This window comes from Stomoxys calcitrans, chromosome 1, assembly GCF_963082655.1.
Source record: "Stomoxys calcitrans chromosome 1, idStoCalc2.1, whole genome shotgun sequence".
NCBI lineage: Eukaryota > Metazoa > Arthropoda > Insecta > Diptera > Muscidae > Stomoxys > Stomoxys calcitrans.
In genome coordinates, this window is record NC_081552.1 from 77,110,490 (window position 1) to 77,129,444 (window position 18,955).

The 18,955-nt window shown below is 35.3% G+C and overlaps 2 protein-coding genes and 3 long non-coding RNA genes across 5 annotated transcripts in view; 1 reads left to right on the plus strand and 4 right to left on the minus strand.

Annotated features, from left to right (window-relative positions):
• Window positions 1-2,369: 2,369 nt before the first annotated feature.
• LOC131996141 (uncharacterized) lies at window positions 2,370-3,999 on the minus strand. The gene is made up of 3 exons (XM_059365594.1): window positions 3,947-3,999; window positions 2,930-3,202; window positions 2,370-2,728 (listed from the first exon to the last, which is right to left on the minus strand). The coding sequence occupies exons 2-3, from the start codon at window positions 3,171-3,173 to the stop codon at window positions 2,370-2,372; spliced, it is 603 nt and encodes a 200-aa protein (XP_059221577.1). The 5' UTR covers window positions 3,174-3,202; window positions 3,947-3,999.
• Window positions 4,000-7,404: 3,405 nt separating this feature from the next.
• Window positions 7,405-8,336, minus strand: LOC131995038 (uncharacterized). The gene is made up of 4 exons (XR_009397091.1): window positions 8,221-8,336; window positions 8,107-8,161; window positions 7,555-7,788; window positions 7,405-7,483 (listed from the first exon to the last, which is right to left on the minus strand). It is a non-coding gene; the product is annotated as an uncharacterized LOC131995038 (long non-coding RNA).
• Window positions 8,337-10,650: 2,314 nt separating this feature from the next.
• Window positions 10,651-11,524, minus strand: LOC131995036 (uncharacterized). The gene is made up of 2 exons (XR_009397087.1): window positions 11,130-11,524; window positions 10,651-10,961 (listed from the first exon to the last, which is right to left on the minus strand). It is a non-coding gene; the product is annotated as an uncharacterized LOC131995036 (long non-coding RNA).
• Window positions 11,525-11,593: 69 nt separating this feature from the next.
• LOC131995037 (uncharacterized) lies at window positions 11,594-12,152 on the minus strand. Its single transcript, XR_009397090.1, has 2 exons — window positions 12,053-12,152; window positions 11,594-11,955 (listed from the first exon to the last, which is right to left on the minus strand). It is a non-coding gene; the product is annotated as an uncharacterized LOC131995037 (long non-coding RNA).
• A 5,327-nt stretch (window positions 12,153-17,479) lies between these two features.
• Window positions 17,480-18,955, plus strand: part of LOC106091112 (uncharacterized) — a 28,881-nt gene continuing 27,405 nt past the window's right edge. The window contains exons 1-2 of the mRNA XM_059362523.1: window positions 17,480-18,023; window positions 18,090-18,766. Of these exons, the coding sequence (XP_059218506.1) occupies window positions 17,942-18,023; window positions 18,090-18,766 (759 nt within the window). The 5' untranslated portion in view covers window positions 17,480-17,941. The remainder of the gene's footprint in view (window positions 18,024-18,089; window positions 18,767-18,955) is intronic.

An 18,955-nucleotide genomic window follows, 5' to 3' on the forward strand; every position in this document is an offset into this window, starting at 1 on the left:
GTATTGGTTCGATTATATAACCATTTTCAATTTTTTTCTTTTAGGAGGTGCTCAAATATCTTGCCAATGTTTGATAGAATGGAAATCGGACGATAATCGGAAGGAAGCATACTATCCGATTTCTTTTTGATTCGTATTATTTTCGCAAATAATACGAAAAATTTTCAGACGAAAAATATCCATAATTAATACAATAATTATTGGGTTGCCCAAAAAGTAATTGCGGATTTTTCATATAGTCGGCGTTGACAAATTTTTTCACAGTGTGTGACTCTGTAATTGCATTCTTTATTCTGTCAGTTATCAGCTGTTACTTTTAGTTTGCTTTAGAAAAAAAGTGTAAAAAAGTATATTTGATTAATGTTCATTCTAAGTTTAATTAAAAATGCATTTACTTTCTTTTAAAAAATCCGCAATTACTTTTTGGGCAACCCAATAAAAATAACGGCGAGTAAATTTATAGTTGAATCGGGCAACTTTTTCAATATGAAATTTGAGATCCCATCCAACCCACTGGATTTTTTATTATTGATGCGTTGAATAATACCTTTAACTTTTTCAGGGTTGACAAAGTGGTAATTATCTTGATTATGAACAGCACCAAAATCATCATCAAATGTATACATGTGACGAGGAATAGCATTTGTGTAATTCAAAATTCTGGATTGCAAATCTTCAACTGGATGTGTGAGTAGTCTTTGGCGTAACGTTACAGAATAAAACTCCTGGAAGTCGTGCGCAATTTCGGTGGCGCATTGTTCCGTACAATTTGATGGCAGAATGGAGCTTTTGTTTTACCCGTTATTTGGTAAATTTTCTTAAAAGTAGTTAGGCCCGGTTTAATCTCCTGTAGTCTTTCGTCGAAATAGCTAGCTTGTTCCATACTGACCGTCTCCTTAATAATAGTCTTTATCAGTTGAATTTGTTTGGATATAACAACAAATTCACTGCTTATCCGGTTCCCCGTTCGATGAAAAATCTTTTTGCCATGTGTGTTTAATTTTAGAAAATTTCTTTGCCTTTTCAGAAAGAGGAAATTTATTTCCTTGGATAAGGTTTTGTTTGGTGTGGGCGTTGTTTATGGAAATGAAAGAGAATTTGAAATCGTCTATTAAGGAATCGATCTCATGATCTTCAAGATGAAGAAAGGGGCATAATGCGACGAGATGCAGCGTCCATATCTTGTACAGAACTAAACTAATTTGTATCTTTAAAGGAGGTATATGTTCGGGCTGGTCGCATAAGAAGTTCCGGTTGATCCACACGAAGAGTCAATTTAATAAGAAAATGATCAGAGAAAGACGATAATGTTGAGATTTGAAAATTTGGCACGGTTCCGTCCAATAGATGTGGGCTTAATACCAAGTGATCTAAAAATGATGAACCATTTGAATATGAAGGCGACTCACATCGAGGCTACTATCCTCAAGCCATTTCCGTAAAGTCTTTTCATTCAAATTCTCAAGTTGATCACCCCAAAAAGGACTTTTAGAATTCAAATCCCCACTAATTATAAATCTGTCGAAAGTACCACAGAGCTGTAAGAGTTTGGACAAATCCGCCTCAAATCTCTGAGGAGCACAATTGCATGGAATATATATCGATCCAATTAAATATTTTTTTTCGTGTATCATTATTCAAGAATTCTATTTGCAGGAACGCCGTATTAAAGCCAACGACATTTAGAAAAACCCGATTAAATTGAATCCCTTATAACAACGACAACGCCGACCGCTGAATTATCGTTGACAAAATTGTATCCATCTAATTTAACCCTTCTTTTTCCTTTCAGATGGCATTCCTGAATGAAACCAATGTCGATTCGATGCGGAGATTATCCTTAAGGTCTATTTGTCGACTGGTATCGACAAGAGATCTTACATTGTAAGTTAGAAATTTCATGATTCTATGGTCCATAATTAATCCTTACTTTGTTCAACAGGCGCAAAACTTCAGCTTTGGCCTCGGGTTTTGGCATGTCTGAATATTTGGAAAGAAAAATGTTGACCTCTTTCTCCAAGGTCATTTCTTCCGGATCCAGGAAAAATGATGCCAATTTTAAAAATTGATCAATCAGTGGTGGATTTTGTTGTGGCGCTTTCTGTTGCGTAAGACGAGGTTGGAATAAGTTTGAGAATGTCTGGCCTGGTGTTACCAAAGACATATTTACAGCTCTATTTACATTGGCTTTGGCAAGCTCCCTGTCCTCAACGGCCTTAGATATCCTTGGCTTGCGGGCAGCAACGTCATCCCCGCCACTTTATTGGATGGCCCGTCTCACCACAGTTGTTGCAGAAGTTATCACTTGAGTCATCCTTTGTACGCTGACATTCCCCTAGACCATGCTCCTTATCACATTTTACACAAATTTAAGATGAATTGCTATTCTTTGAGATGTGTCCCCCCGTTGGCACCTTCTGCATTGAATTTCGGAATTTTTTTTTTGGTTTTTCCCAAGAAACAATTTGGTATTGTATAGTTCTTACATTTGAGATATCAGAAAGCTTTTTCCCCGGCAATAGTGAAACTAAAAACAGACTTGTAACTGTATTCCTTTGATTTTTATAGTTCATAACTTTTGCAATTGTATTCGGGACAACTTCATCTATCTCCACCTTTATATCTTCCATTTCAGTGTTAGCAGCCAGACCTCTCAGAATGAAAGATGGTTGTTTTAATTCCTTGGGTGAAAACGAGTAGGAGTGGATGCCTTTTTCTCGCAGAAGTGCTATCATTGAAGAATGGACAGATGGACCAGAAAAAAATAATTTACTTTTATTCTTATTAATGTTTTTTACCTAAAAAGAAAATTTCAGTATAGTTTCCTTCAATGTGTCAACAAGAACCTTGATGTTGACGTTGTAAATAAAAATTGGTGGACATCATTTCGGCTTTGTCTCACTATCGTTGTTATTGCTGCTTTTATTACCATTGCTGGATTGGGTTCCTTGGGACGCTGCTGTTGAAGTTGAGGCAAAGTCATCTTGTGTGAAAAGAATTTTCAAATGGTTGTCATCACTCTTTTTGTGCTTCTTCAGTCTTTCCCTGACCTCGAGAATTTGCAAGTTTGTTGGTGCGCCTGTGTTGTTGGTATTTTCATCTAACGAATGATGCTGCGAAGTCTCCTCCTCAGCCACATCGCAGTCCATGTCGTGGGGTATAGAGCCAGGCATTTTATTTGCAATATTGGCGAGTGAGATGCCTGATTAACAAAGAAATTTATGGATTTGTTTATTTTATTTCCGTGATATAAAAAAAGTACGTCTGGTTGTTTTCAGAGTTGGCGTGTTTTTTTCGTCAATGTCATAATGTCGAAAGTGCTTGTTCGTTAACGAATGCGGTAATGTCAAAACAAAATTTTTGAACAATTTTACTCGTTCACATGTGCGGTAATTCGCTACAGGTAGTGTACCGTAAACAGTTGAGTACAATTTTATTCGCGAAGTGCATTATCTGTCAATGAGTTTTGGTTGTGTTTGAGTATATAGTTAAGAACCATAGCACACAAACAAAAAAAAAATATGGAGCGAACTAGTAACATACACAAAATCAGAGTTGCACTAATCACTGATTTTGGCAGATAGTGCACTCAATATTTTGTTGTTGGGCAACCGCCACTACCTGTAAATAAATATATATTGGTAAGAACTAGAGGTGTGCACGTGAGGCGTGAGTTGTCGTGTCACGCATGAATCACGTGATTCGTCAGTGGGATCCAAATGCAATCACGTGAACGTGATTGAACTAAAATTCGTCGTGCGTGAGTGAAATCATGATAAAGTACCTATTCGCTCTAATTAATCGTTTTTATTTGCAAATAACTTTCATGTTGCATGGAGCTATTTAAATATACATGTTCATTCGAAGTTTGCAAGAACGTTTGCTATGTTCGCTTTTCGCGGTAAAAATCCATATAAAAAAAATTGCCGAAATGTTTTCATCTCACCATTGTAGCATATAACGTTGGATGAAAATGGTTGATGTTGGTTGGGTCATTGATCGAGGCACTAGCTCACAATATCCCCGGCCTCATTGCTCGTCGGTGGGGGGTTGGATGCGCTCGAATGCCACGGGTACCACTGTGCCACATATAAATCTATATTTGTATGCGTGCTATTTGATGTAGAAAGGAAGGAAAGGAAACGGATAGGACAAAAACAAAGGAAACGGAAAATAGAGGTAAATAGACAAGTTGCCAGAACAGAAAGAAAGAGGGTTGGAAGTATAGAAACATATAAAAGTTGCTGAAAAAAAGATTGCAACAAATCATATCAAAAGACTTAGGCAACAAGCTGTTGTGTTGCCATTATCGCCCTCCCAACCATGGTCAAAACAATCCATTGGAATCCGGTTTATTGTCCATGTTATGATGAATTCGCCAAGCCTTATCCGGCCTTAGTAGGAATCAAAATAAATATTTTCAAGCTCACTCATTATAGTTTATTTAGGTATAAATTCAAACACAAGGTATAAATTCATTATTTAATGTTATCAAAACTAGGTTTATGTCCCTAAATTGCATGGAAAGGAAAAAAAACCATTGTATAAAAATTCCTAGATATATAAAAAAACTACAATTAGAAAATTTATCTAAATTACGTGGTAGTTTTTTGTTAAAATTTCAAAAGAAAATCTTAGGGAAATATAAACATATGCAAATGCAAATTTTGCCCATTAACTTTCCACTAAGTAACAGGGCAAACTTCTCACATATCAATGAGTGCAGTCCGATTCAAGTTTTAAGCTCAATGATAAGCGGCCTCCTTTTTATAGCCGAGTCCGAACGGCGTGCCGCAATGCGACAACTCTTTGGGGAGAAGTTTAACATGGCATAGTACCTCACAAATGTTGCAAGTATTAGGAGGGGAAAACCACCGCTGAAAATTTTTTCCTAATGGTCTCGCCAGGATACGAACCCAGGCTTTCAGCGTCATAGGCGGACATGCTAACCTCTGTGCTACGGTAATTAAATTGTAAATTAGGTAGAAATTTTAGTTCAATGTCTTTTTTTTAATATCAGTTATTATTTTTTTTACCTAGAGAAATTTTGCATGTTTTACATAATTAAGTTTAAAAAAGAAACATTTTATTCATGTTTTTTGGGGATTTATAACAATAATTAGGCCGATTTTAAAATTTGAAGACAGGTATTAAAAAAGATATGCAAAACTTTTCTCATAAAGTACAAAAGAATTCAACATAAAAAAAGAACCAATTTTATTTTTTTTATTTATTTCATTTCATGCAATGCGAAGCCATCAGGCCTATAAATAATCACACTATGCATAAGACGTACTTTTTCTAACATAAGTTAAAAAACTACTCAATTTTTTCTTTTCTTTGCAAAATCATAGAAAATTTAAATTGTCTTCTTTGTTCCAACAACATCACGGTATGTATTATGGTGATCATATTAGTAAGTTACACAAATTATAACTCTTAGAAAAAAAAATAGTTCACTCACTTCGCACTTCTTCTAAGAATTTTGTACTCAAATCACTGACTTTTATTAAAAATTCCAAAAAATACTCTGGTTTCATTATGAGAGAAACAAAGCAAAGACAATAATAAAATAAAAAAAGTAATTGACTTACTTGCTGCCGCGCTGAAAGTACTTTTAAGTGATGTTAAACCGGCTACGCTGCTAAAAAAAAAAAAACAATTAACACAATGTTGTCCTGCTCATGTTGCGAAACATGTTGATAGTGCTGGCAAAAATAACCAAAATGTTGCTAGCAAAGAATTCGTTCCACCTTGGGGAAATGTTGCCAACAGTGGTGAGAATAGCAAACTATTTAGATGGCAATAATTTTAACACCATTTAAAAAAGTGACATTATCAACATTTCCGCAAGATCACCATCATCAAAGTTTTTACATAGGAATTTAATGATTATTAGGAAATTAAAAAAAGACAAAACATCACTTTTTGTTGTTTTTGCTATTTTTAAACTGAACATTGGATGGTGATCTTGGGAGCCAACGGGAATATTTTTGTAATTCATTTCTATGTCTGATTTAATATTTTCTTAGAGTTAATATTTTGAACTTTTTTCTTTCTTTCTTTTCCCTTTTTTTTCCAAATGCTTTCATGCACTTTCGTATATGATTTTAATACACATTATGAAACATATGAAAAAAAACTTAATTAAAGGAGAGTTTTTAACGCATTGTAAAAATGAAAAAGAATTAGAATAAAATCAGAAAATTTAAACTTGCTAAGAGGGCAAATATGTACACACTTTCTAAGAACTCCTAATAGAACAAAAAACGTTTTTTTAGGTTGAGTTTCACTTCATAATAAAATTCATAAAAAGGGCTTTTTTACATTACTTCATTGGCCTTTCTTTTATAAATTATTTTACTAAGCGCCTCTCTCACATTCTTTAAGGGTTTTTTTTTTGGCAATTTTCGATGGTTTTTGACGATTATCCAAGGGTCTTTGGGTCGATTTCACAGAGACTTCAGCGTTTCTTTTTATAAAAATTTTAGCTTGTTTGACCATATAAAACACTAGACGCACAGCAATTATCCCAATCGATGGCAATGTTTATTAAACATTTCTTTTTTCCTTCTGCCGACGGACAAACGAGTATGCACGAAGGAGAGTGCGATGCTAAGACAGCGGCGATCGAAGAGAACTGATTCGTTCGTACAATTGAGGATGGTGGGAGAGGCCAAAATTGGCCGGGCTGCGGCAACAGATTTACTGTTGATAGGTCTAAGCAAAGCATTTTAATTAATATCGAGAGGAAATTATTATCTTTCGGAGGGTAATAAATAGTACCTTTTTGATTTGGAATATAAGCGTTCCAAAACAGAAATACAAACGCCAGAAAAAAATATGCTACTGCCACAATCAAAACTTAGGTTTCCTGAGTGAAGCTTACAGCGATTGAAGTTGTTAAGCTCGTGCCATCATATTCTAAGTTCAAGAATCATAACAGCAATAAACACAAAAATCAATTTAAAAAATATTTATTTATTTTAAGTTTATTTTTTTGTAAGGTGAATTCAAAAATGAATCGACATATCAAGTTCTATCAGCTGGGTTGATGCGGCCACCTGATAAATACACCTTGTGTGGACCGTTCTTAAGTTTGTTGTAATTTCAACCAAAAAGTCACCCCTACGAATGCAGCTTTTATTTGTAAGTATAATTAAATTTTGTAGTATTTTCATTAGTATAAGTTAAAAAAAATACAACTTTCCAAAAGCCTTTGACAGCATCTTGTTTCAACATAATGTTGTTGTAATTGGAAGCAAAACACTAGCTTTCACTATCGTTATTACTTCGTACAGATTTATTGCAATATCTTGCTATGAAAGGAACATTTTTTATTTATTTTAGAAGTATATTTATTTATATTTAAATACAAATTCTTTTTTATTTATGCATCCACACATAACAAATTCTTTGTTTGTACTATAGAGTTTAATGCATTATTTATTGAAGAAGTATGGAGACATCAACAACTTGCGCCCTGGAATACATGGAATATTATAGAGAAAGCAAAAATATATGCTTGCTTGTTTTTTTATTTGCAAAACAAACCCAAGGTCGCTCACAGTGCTGCCAAACGTACCACAATGACATCGACATCGTAATCAACTCACTCTCAATATCAGTCGTCATCGTTTTTATTATCAACAGCAACTGCCAAAGCATTTTTTATGGATATCATCATCACAATTCATGATAAAGGTGGGGGCCGTAAATGGTATGCTCGTCTCCATCCCCGTGCTAATAACTGTCGCAAGAAGAAGTATGGATACAACAACTTGCGCCCTAAGAAGAAGTTGAAGTACATAGACTATTATAACACAAGCAATAAAAAATGATAAAAAAATATGTTTAGTTAAATTAACAAAACAATGTCTTCGCTCATGTAATCGAAGGGTGGCGTGCATAACACAAAAAAAAATTTTTTGAGTTAATGATTTTTTTAACCATTTGTCGCCAGTAGTTTTGTCGGCATCGATTTATTTATGTACAATAAAGCCCATTTTCTTGCCCTGCGACAGAAGAGCAGCAACTTCAGCGGACTCTTTTGCACAAAATATTAAAATAAAAATTTGGAAAGTATTAATTTAAACCCCCACTTACCTTTGCTAATGTGTACGATACTCTTTGGGATTTCTCGCAGCAACTTCAGCGGACTCTTTTGCACAAAATATTAAAATAAAAATTTGGAAAGTATTAATTTAAACCCCCACTTACCTTTGCTAATGTGTACGATACTCTTTGGGATTTCTCGACTTCAGCTATGGCTTTTGTGCCAATAGCAAAGCTTCGCTACGAGTGTTGAACTACAGCAACAGGCATCTTAATATGAAAACTATGAGAATCCATGCAAACCATTTCAGCTATTGCCTTTCGTTATTGCAAATTGCAAATTTTGCCCATGAACATTCCACTAAGGAACAGGGACAAACTTCTCACATATCAATGAGTGCAGAGTAAAGTTTAAGCTCAATGATAAGGGGCCTATTTTTTATAGCTGAGTCCAAACGGAGTGCCGCAGTGCGTCACCTCTTTGGAGAGATGTTTTTACATGGCATAGTACCTTACAAATGTTGCCAGCACTAGAAGGGGAAAACCATCGCTAAAAATTTTCTCTGATGGCCTCGCCAGGATTGGAACCGAGGCTTTCAGCGTCATAGGCGGACGTGCTATCCTCTGCACTACGATGGCCTCCTATCATTATTGCTTATTTTGTTATAATTAACGAACTTACTTTACTTTAATTGGCTATGACAGAACATTTGTTTCACTAGCCGTTGCCATCCATTCTGACAACATGACCTAGCCAACGCAGCCGTTATATTTTGATGCGTGTAACTATCCTATCGTCGTCATACATAATTATGGACATTTACCAATGCTGCCAGGAGTATTTTTACGAAAAAAGCGGTTTTCATCGCCAAAATCACTAAAGTTTCCAATACGGCATCTTTGTTTTAATAAGTGAAAACAGATCTATGAAATTGTTCACTTAAAAGAACTTAGTACCGCCATTTAAAAGTAAATTTCATTTGAGCTGCGTACCTGCAAGCGAAATTTTCGGTAAAGGTACCCGTAACGAAAATTTCGTTAAGGATATGTCACATGGCGAAACAATTAAAGGTGGTATCATTTGTACAACAATCACAAATCATATTGTGCAATCCGCCATCTTTTCAGCAAGCTGATCGACGTTTTGCCAACACATACAAATTTGTGTGTGTGTGTGTCTGTGTATACGTGTGCGTACATAAGCAGAGAATATGCGAGATAGAAGATAACAACAAAGAGAATGTAAACATAAATCTGACATCTTAATACCGTCAAACTTAGACGGCTGTTTACAGCTGTTCGCGTGTGACCACCTTTTTAAATCCGCCTTGGATATATCAATGCATTTCTTATGGTAACGAAAATTTCACCAGAGGTACACTACGCTTAAGTCGTTTTTTCTCGTGAGTCGTGCGTGGGTATAATTTTTGTCTCGTGAGCGTGCGTGAACGTGAGTCAACATAAAAAAGTCGTGCGTGAGCACCATTTTTTTCTTGTGAGAGTGCGTGTGTGAAAAATGACTTGAGCGCACACTTCTACTAAGGACAGCCTTTAGTCTCTTTTGCTCTTTATTTAAATTAAACAGCTGATTCTCATAAAAAAGTTGTTCGATGCTGCAAGTTTCTACTACGCAGTGTTTCTCCCCATATTGGGGATTTATTTTTGAAAATGGGGACTAAATTTTTAACTTGGGGATTTGGTGGCGAATTGGAGCAAAAATATGGGATTTTTTCGTCCAAAATTTTGCATGTTACCTTTACTATTTTTTTAAAGTCCGTTTTGATAAACATTTAGATAACATATGATGTGTTTTATTTTAGTACTGGATAGGCAGGCTGTAAAGGGCAAAAATAAATCGGAAAAAAATCTTCCAGTGCAGTCAATAAAATTAATTGATAGCAGTCAAATAAAGTCAAATGAAATTTATTGAGATTTGTACACCCCATTGTATAAATAATTGGCAAAAAAAAAGTTTTCAGTGCAAATATGTTTGTTTGTTATGAAGTGGTAACGCCATTTGCCAATGTGTCAAAACAAAACGAGGAAAAAAGCGAAAATATTTATAAACTTTACAACTAAAATGGTCATAGCAGTCAAATAAAATTCACTAAGATTTGTGCACGCAATTGTATAAATAATTGGATTTAATTTTATTTAGCCATGCATAACAGAAGAATGCTGTGGTGGCCACACTTATTTGTGAAAACCATATCATGGGAATCCTGACAACAGAATGGCGACAAATTGTTAGCAAAAAGACGTAAAGGCACTACTACGCCCAACGTCAGGATAAAAATATTGATTTTACTCTGAAATCTTCTTTAATATCAACGATAACGATAGTAAATCTGCGAAAGTTTGACTTGAACGCAACAAAACTATTTTATTAATTTGCTCGTATAAGTTGAATTTTTTTGTAATGAAACATAAATAACGCTCATGTACTGAAAGAGTAACATCACTCAAAAAATTTGATGTTGCAGAAAAAAATTTTGAATTTGCAGAAAACGCATTTTAAGGTTTCAAAATTTAAAGGTCTCTAAATCATTTGTTATGCATGCCACTCTTTAAGTACATGAGCGAAGACATTGTTAATTTAACAAACATATTTTATCTTTTATTGCTTGTATTATAATAGTCTATGTACTTCAACTTCTTTTTAGGGCGCAAGTTGTTGTTGTGTTCATACTTCTTCTTGCGACAGTTATTAGCACGAGAATGGAGATGAGCATAGCACTTACGTCCGTTACCTGTTTCATGAATTGTAATGAGGATGTCCACTAAAATGCTTTGACAGTTGCTGTTGATGATAAAAACGATGACGACTGATAGTGGGAGTGAGTGGATTACGTTGTCGACATCACTGAGGTACGTTTGGCTGCACTGTGGGCGTCCTTCAGTTTGCTCTGCAAATAAAAAAGCAAACAAAAAAAAAAAAAAAAACAAAACAAAATTATTTTATAAAAGTAAATTAAGAATAAAAAAAATCAATTTTAATTTTATAATACACCTAGACATGTCCAACGCTGGACATATAAAATTAAATGTTGAAATGAAGCAAATAATATGCGTACCTTAAAATGCTGATTTTGTATATGTTGAATAAAAAGTTTGTGTTTGGTCTTGTGTTTTGCTGGTAATGGACTGTGGGACTATTTTTGCGTAGTTCTGCCGGCTGTGTTAACATTGTATTGACGTCAACTGATTTTGTAGAATCAGAAGTGTGCCTATAAAAAACTTTTGTAAAACGATTGTTTAATACTGGGTTACGGTATGCAACGTTTTATCTCAGCATGTGTAGAGTAATAACAGCGGATATTGGAAATATATTTGACCAGGATGCACTTACAAGGTGAGGTCATGCGAACAGCTGAGTAAAATTTTTTAATTTTTGTTTTGATTTTTTTTTTAAATCTAAATATAAGTAAATGTAAATGTCAACGTTTTGATAACAACGCTGTGGTTTTGTTCTAAAATTTTAAAAAGATATAAGTAATTAAACAGTGTTATAATTATGAAAATACAAATATAAAACAAATTTGAAGACGATAGGTTGTAAAACAATGTTTATTTCTAAAACCACTTTGACATTTTAATTTACGGCATTTGTAAGGTAGTTTCGTTGGGGGTAGATTTTTGTTGTTGTGCTAATGACGCTACCTTAATTGTAGCATGTATTTGACTAAATTTGGCTGATTGTTGGGATGAGCAATTTGTTAAAGCCACGCAACTCAAGCGCACAATATTGCAAACTTGGCACTCGAAGACCCAAGCGGCTGAGAGTTATAATGGCGGGGCCATCGGCTATGGCAACAGAGATCTCAAGGTCGAACATCCATTTGCTCTTAGCTTGTTACCACTCGCATCTTCTATGGGGCAAACGATCATAAACTCCACCTCCTATTCCGCAACCACCGTAAAAATATCAAACATATTTTAAATTTAACCAAACACACTTTTATCATATTTTATTGCTGGTTTATAATATTCTATGTACTTTAACATCTTCCTAGGGCGCAAGTTGTTGGATGTGTCCATACTTCCTCAATAAATAATGCATTAAACTTTATAGTACAAAAAAATAAACAAGATTAATAATTTACCACATATGTGTGTATAAACATATGTTTATGGTCACAAATGCTAATAAAGTTGAGTTACAATTAGGTCCTCAGCGATAGCGTTTTTTGCGTGTATTTGAAAGCAACTGTGATTGTGCTTTCCATGGGCGTCGCTAAATGTCCAATTTCCAATAGTTGCAAAAATAAGTTATGGTGAAATGAAAACCTTTCGGCATTTTCTTCACGTTTTTATATGGATTTTACTACTGGTACTACTTTTTTTTGGAATTTTTTTTTTGTTTCTTTGACCAAAATGTTATTATTTACATATAAAAATTTATATGGCATCATTCAATTTATCAGCTGCTTACGTGCATTTATACACACAAATGTGAGTGTGTGGACCGTACTCAAATTCATATATGGTGTTGTAATTTTAACCAAAACCCACCGCTTCGAAATCGATAAATAATGAAACTCAAAACTATTTTAAAAGAAACGAATGCAGCTTTTATTTGTAAAAATAATTGGATTATGTAGTATTTTGATGGGTATAGGTTAAATAAGCAATATCCTTTGCCAGCATCTTTCACTTGTAACAATTGTTGTAATTGGAAGACCAAAAGCACAGCACGTTCCTTCACAACCGTAATTATTTCGCACAGATTTATTGCAATAACTTGTTATGAAAGAAACATATATATTTTTTTATTTTAGAAGTATATTTATATACAAATACTTTCTTAATTATGCATTCACAAATACTAAATTTGTTCCACCCTGAGTTAGTACATGTGAGCAAGATCGCTTAAACTAACAAACACTTAGTTAAAATCCGATGTTTGGCGATCGCGTATATTTAACGTGAGACAACTACTTGTTGCACAGCGACTGAGGTTGTGCTCTCTTTGGGCGTCGTGAAATGTAAAACCCCGTTTATACTGTTCATTAAATCCGGATTTAAGGCTCTCGTCAACTAATTTTATAAAGAGAAAACAGATTATTGAGCCATTAAATCAGCATTTAAAGAGCAGTGGTGCTTAGCCTATATATAAGCGTAGGACGTACAACAGGGATTGCCATTTGTGCAACAGACACCGGGTTTTATAGTCGTAACGTCGTAACATCATTACCGGCGTAGAAGTACGTTTACATTGGCCCCTAAATCCGTATTAAAGTGTTAAATCCTATGCTTTTTTGCAGGATTTACCCTGTAAAAAATAAATCCCATTTTTGCAGGATTTATTTTTAAATCTCAAATAAATCCGAATTCATGGCCGAAATAATCGATAAAAGTACCAACCCTGTTTGGCTACTGCTGTTACCCAAAAATTGTATGCAAATTTTTGTTATTGCATTTGCATTGCAACATCTCAAATCTGCTACCTGTCTACCATCTAAATGCAGCATGCACTTTCATTTCTGTCTGGTCGCTATCTAGCCCCTGTCTGTGCTAATAGGCTGGGAATGCACTTTTATGTATGTGTGAGTGTATGTACATAAACCTTTTTTGTACATGAAGCCTTTTTTTACATAAACTAGCTGACACGGGCCCGCTCCGCTACGCCTTCTTTTACTTTATATGGAACAAAAGTTTACTTGGAATATTTATTTTCGACAATTAAAAATCGTTTAGTAAAATACCATGTAAACTTGACTAACAGTTTAACAATATAAGTGCCTTTATCTGAATCCCGCATGATCTTTTATCATGATGTCTGATTTAGTGGTGTTTTCGGGGGAGAGGTGTCACCCAGACACTTGGCCCTGAAAAAATATCAGCATCGTGCTCTTCTCTCAAATACCCGTAGACACTTTTCCCGAATATTGAAATTGCTATATTCCCGAAGACCTTTCATTTGAGCCCCATATGGCAATGGTCGTAAATTTTTCCCCTTTGGGGGAGGTTTTTGGGGAGAGGCTGCCCCCACACACTTGGTCCCATATTTGGATATCAGATTCTAATTCTACACCGAAATACCTTTTATTTAAGACCCATATTTCCATGGTCAGTAAATAAGTCCTGTTTGGGGGGTGTTTTGAGAAAGGGGTGGACCCCCAGAAACGTGGTCCCACATTTGGATGCGGGCCATGGTCGGTAAATATGTCCGATTTAGGGGTGTTTTGGGGCTTGGGGTGGTCCCCCTAGCACTTGGTCCGACAATTGGATCTCAGATACGTTTTCTTATCCTAAATATCTTTCATTTGAGTCCCATATTGTCGTGATTGGCCTAAATATGTGTTTCGTAGGTTTTAGGGTGGGGCAGCCCACTAGGTACCGCATCCAAAATTTGTTTTTTTTTAGGGTACTATATGAGAGCACACAAAATTTCGCTTAAATCGCACCACCCATCTCCGAGATCTGGCGTTTCTGAAAATTAGGGTTAGAGGGAGGATCCGATTGGCCGAATTTCTTCTCACTGTTCTTAACAATTGTCGACAGCACCACGGACTTAAGTGACCTGGAGAAATTTCGTCATCTGCGCTCAAGCTTAACTGGTGCCGCTTTGGACACAATTTTATCGTTGAGGCTAAATGAGACAAATTACATGGAAGCGGTAAAATTGTTGAAAAATCGTTTCGATAACATATTGTTAAATTTTCAGACACACATAAAAGCCATTTTTCGCTGAAAGCTGTTGAAGGTTCCCCATTCATTGGCTTACGTCACCTTAGTGATAAGTTTAATTCCCACCTGCGGGCTATGCAGACGATAGCCAATAGGGATCAAATTGCAGATGGCCTCCTAATTTATTTAGCTGCCACTAAAATGGACAGAGATTCCCAAATAAAGTGGGAGGAGAGTCTGGCTGTAAATGAGCTGGCATCCTGGTCGTCCATGTCAAGTTTTTTGGAGCAAAGATATCGAATGTTGGAAAATTTGGACATTTCGTTTATGCAAGCTGTTTTCAACTAAAAGCAAACATTTAAAAATCGTCATGTGCATGTAGCCTCTGGAAGTTCATTCCCGTTGTGTGCCTTTTGTGATTCGATGGACCATTACATTGTTATTTGTCCATCTTTGAGCAACCTCTCTCCATCTCTTCGTTTCAAGGAGGCAAAGCGTTTGAAATTGTGCCTTAATTGTCTTCGGAAGGGCCATGCGTTGAAAAGGTGCAATTCGAGTGCTTGCAGATACTGCTCTTCAAAACACCAATTAATTTTGCATATGAACAAAACGCCAGCAACCCAGCCATCTGATGCAGTGGAACCATCAACATCCCAATTAGTGCTTATTTCGTCAGCGGATTGCATTCGCTAATACTTTCATCAATAAGCCTCCTGAATTCTGGAAACAAATTATTTTCTCCGACGAGAGCAATTTTTGTATTTTTGGCATTAAAAGTCGGCAAATAGTGTGGCGCAAGTCCGGGACTGAGCTGGAAAAACAAAATTTAGTTGGAACGGTGAAGCACGGTGGTGTCGGAGTTATGATGTGGGGGTGTATGGCTGCTAGTGGAGTGGGTCAATTAGAATTTATTGAGTCCAAAATGGATAAATCGGGTTATCTCAATATTTAAAAAAAAAATTGAAACCAAGTGCTACAAAACTAGGGTTAGCAACGACATTTTGGTTCCAACAAGATAACGATCCAAAGCATACATCGGAGGTTGTTGGGCTTTGGCTTCTATATAACACTCCAAAGCAGCTTAAAACACCACCCCAATCACCAGATCTCAACCGCATTGAGCATCTTTGGGATATATTGGAGAAAAAAATTCGTCAGCACGTTATAACCAGCACGGAGATGTTACGAAGTGTCATGCAGGCAGAATGGGCGAAAATAACATCTGAGGAAACAGAGAAACTCCATCCCAAATAGACTAAGTGCAGTCTTAAAACAACGTGGCTATCCTACCAAATATTAGGAATATGTAAATATGTTTTTATTTTTCGCTAATTTTTATTACTGAACTCAGACTTTGTGGTGCTTATATTTAATTGTTATCATATTTAAATCGCTCTAGAGTGAAAGTGCTTAACCAAACTTAGAATTTTGTTTTTGTTTTTTAATGTTAGGAATATGAAGAAAAAATATATGTAAAAGAGTTGATTTGACTTACAATTTTATTTTGTGTTCTTTAACCAATCACAAAAGTTTGTCAGGTGAACGCAGACTTTATGGGCTATGTGTATATCATATCCAAAAGTACGTAAAATTTTCATAAAAAAATGGTTATAGCCAAACTTATTGACCTCTGCGGTCAATAAGGCCCCTTCAAGATCTCGTAAATGAATATACCTGTAAATGTATATATATTTCATAATTAGTTTTCTTCTTCATCTTTTTGTGTCTTTCTAATAACTTTCTTTTTCTGTTTTTTATTACCTTTTTCAGGTCTTTTAATTTACTTCAACTTTTAACATTTAACTCATGTTTCAATTAATGTTTTTTTTTCTTTTTTTTGTGCTTATCAAATTGTTCATTTCGTTTATTTTTTCCTTTTAGACTTTTGAAACAGTTTTGTCTTTCTTTAATTTTTCTAATTTTTTTAAACCTTTCCCTGTTGTTCATTTTGCTCGCTTTTCACGCTTTTTTCTTGAAGTTTGTTTCTCTCAAAAACTGTCATTTGTTGGCACCTTCAGGCTTTTTTAAATATTGTACACATTTTGTATAACAATAATTTTCATTTCAAAAAAAAAAAAAAAACAAAGTTCAATAAAACAAAATTTAGAAACTTTTTTACTGGTGTTTTTTTTTCTTCTCTCTGTTTACGGAGACGAATTCTAACCATTAAATGGCGCTGGCTGTCTATTATCTGCTAGAATATGGCGCTGGGGTTGCACATTTGGCCGCACGCCACAATACTCAAAATCAGAGTTCCACTAATTACTGATTTCGCCAGCTAGTGCACTCAATATTTTGTTGTTGGGTAACTGTCACTACCTGTAAATGAATATATCTTGGTACGTACCGGATTGACCCGATGCAATTCTTCATCACTAAGGGCTGCCGCCGCATTGCACGACACACTGCTACAACTATGACAACAAATAAGTGTAGTGATCCTTCTCACATGTACTTACTCGGGTGGAAAACAATTTGTTATTTGTGAATGCATAAATTAGAAAAAAATTTTATTCTAGTTTTTATTCGCATTATCTTGTGTAGCAGCCACAAGATGGTTAAAAACGTTTAAATTATGAATTAGAACATTTAAAATGTGAAAAAAAATTTAATCCAAACCAAGAATTTGACGTTCTAGTGTGATTTGGAAACAACTCTGGAGTTGGACAATTCCATCAGCTGGGCGAGTGAGCTAACCTTCTTAATTCAACCATGAGTGCATGTGCATACACAAATGTGAGTGTCATGGTACCAGTAAGAAAAAAAGTAACAAAAACTAGCTCCAACGAAACTACCTTGAGTGGCAAATGCCCTAAATTCAAATGTCAAAGTGGTTTTAGAAATAAACTTGGTTTTACAACTTATCTTCTTCAAATGTGTTTTGTATTCGTATTTTCATCATTATAATACTGGTTTGTTGCTTATGTGTGGAATATCGGATCAAATAGAAAATCTTATCAAGACATTAAGATTTACTACAAAATCAAAACAAAAATAAAAAATTGTACTCAACTGTTCGCATGACCTCACCTTATAAGTGCATCCTGGCTCTGGCCAAGCCAGCCCACCGCCATTCGTAAGGGTGGCAACCTTAAATAAATCAAACAAAACCAACGAGGATTTTAATTTGTTGCCGATTTTAATATCCGCGTCTCTTAATTCTCATTATCATTCCAAACACTCATGCCTCCCATGGAAAGGAGTTCGCATTGAAGTCGCCGATCACAATTCAACGCCGAATATCAAAATATAGAAAATGGTTTGCATAGTCTGTAAAAAAAAGGTGGCGGGCGATTGCTTTACTTTAGCCCTAGAAAGTCTAAAGGAACATTATACATGTAAGGTTTATATCAATCATCCTTATTTCGATAATTATCCTTTCAATTTCTTTTGCTTATCCCAAGATTACAGGAATTCATTTACTCAGCGGGACGCGGAGCTGGATAAATTTAAAGAACGTAATGAACAGTTGAATAAAGCTCTGCAGCTGTTGCAAAATGAGCAGCAACGAAGGCCCTCAAAAAAATTTAGGGCACATCAAGAAGATAGCTCAGATAAGCATTTACAATCAGCACAGAATAAAAATCTTAATCAAAACATTACTGGAGGTCTTTCCGATATTAGTTTGACCGATGATGAAACATACGCTAGTGTTTCCCATCTTAATATGGCTTTAAACAGTGAGCAACTGTTTGAGACATCCCTTATAAGCCCGGCCAAACCAGAAGCAAGTATAACTTCAGCTTTAGAATTAGTTATAAGTCCTCGCAGCAAAGCTGCTCCCATTAGAAGACTTAAAGAAAAAGAAAATATGCGTCTTAGCAAAGCAAAATCGTTGGAGACGTCCAAATCGGAAAACTATGAAAAGGAAAGTTCAAGTCAGACAAATAAATCTTGGGCTATGACTTTGTTAAGGCCTACGACATCTGTGGCAACGTCATCTAAGAGAATGGCATCTAAGGTTGGAGTAAATATAAAGCCTGAGAAAAAAATTAATTTGTCGCTGAAAAAGGCTAATCCAAGCAAAATGAAACAGTCCATATTACAATTTGACAATTGCAAGGATGCGAGTTTAATTGAGGTAAGAAATCGTAATTGAGGTAAGAAAAATGAACGGGTTGATTTTAACTGGAAAAATTAAAGATTAAAACATTTTTTTTATTAAATTAAGCTCCTTTTTCAAAACTGAATATAGGGTAAGTGTACCAGTAGTCGGTAGTTTAAGGATTTTGAGTCCTTCATCGGCAAGCGCTGCCACTGCAGTGTACAA

What these genes read in the sequence shown, in the direction of transcription:
- LOC131996141 (XM_059365594.1), bottom strand. Translation starts at nt 3,173, where the DNA reads ATGCCTGGCTCTATACCCCACGACATGGACTGCGATGTGGCTGAGGAG. An exon ending in AGGAACCCAATCCAGCAATG is followed by an intron (nt 2,729 to 2,929) that starts GTAATAAAAGCA and finishes CTTCAATGATAG; the next exon opens with CACTTCTGCGAGAAAAAGGC.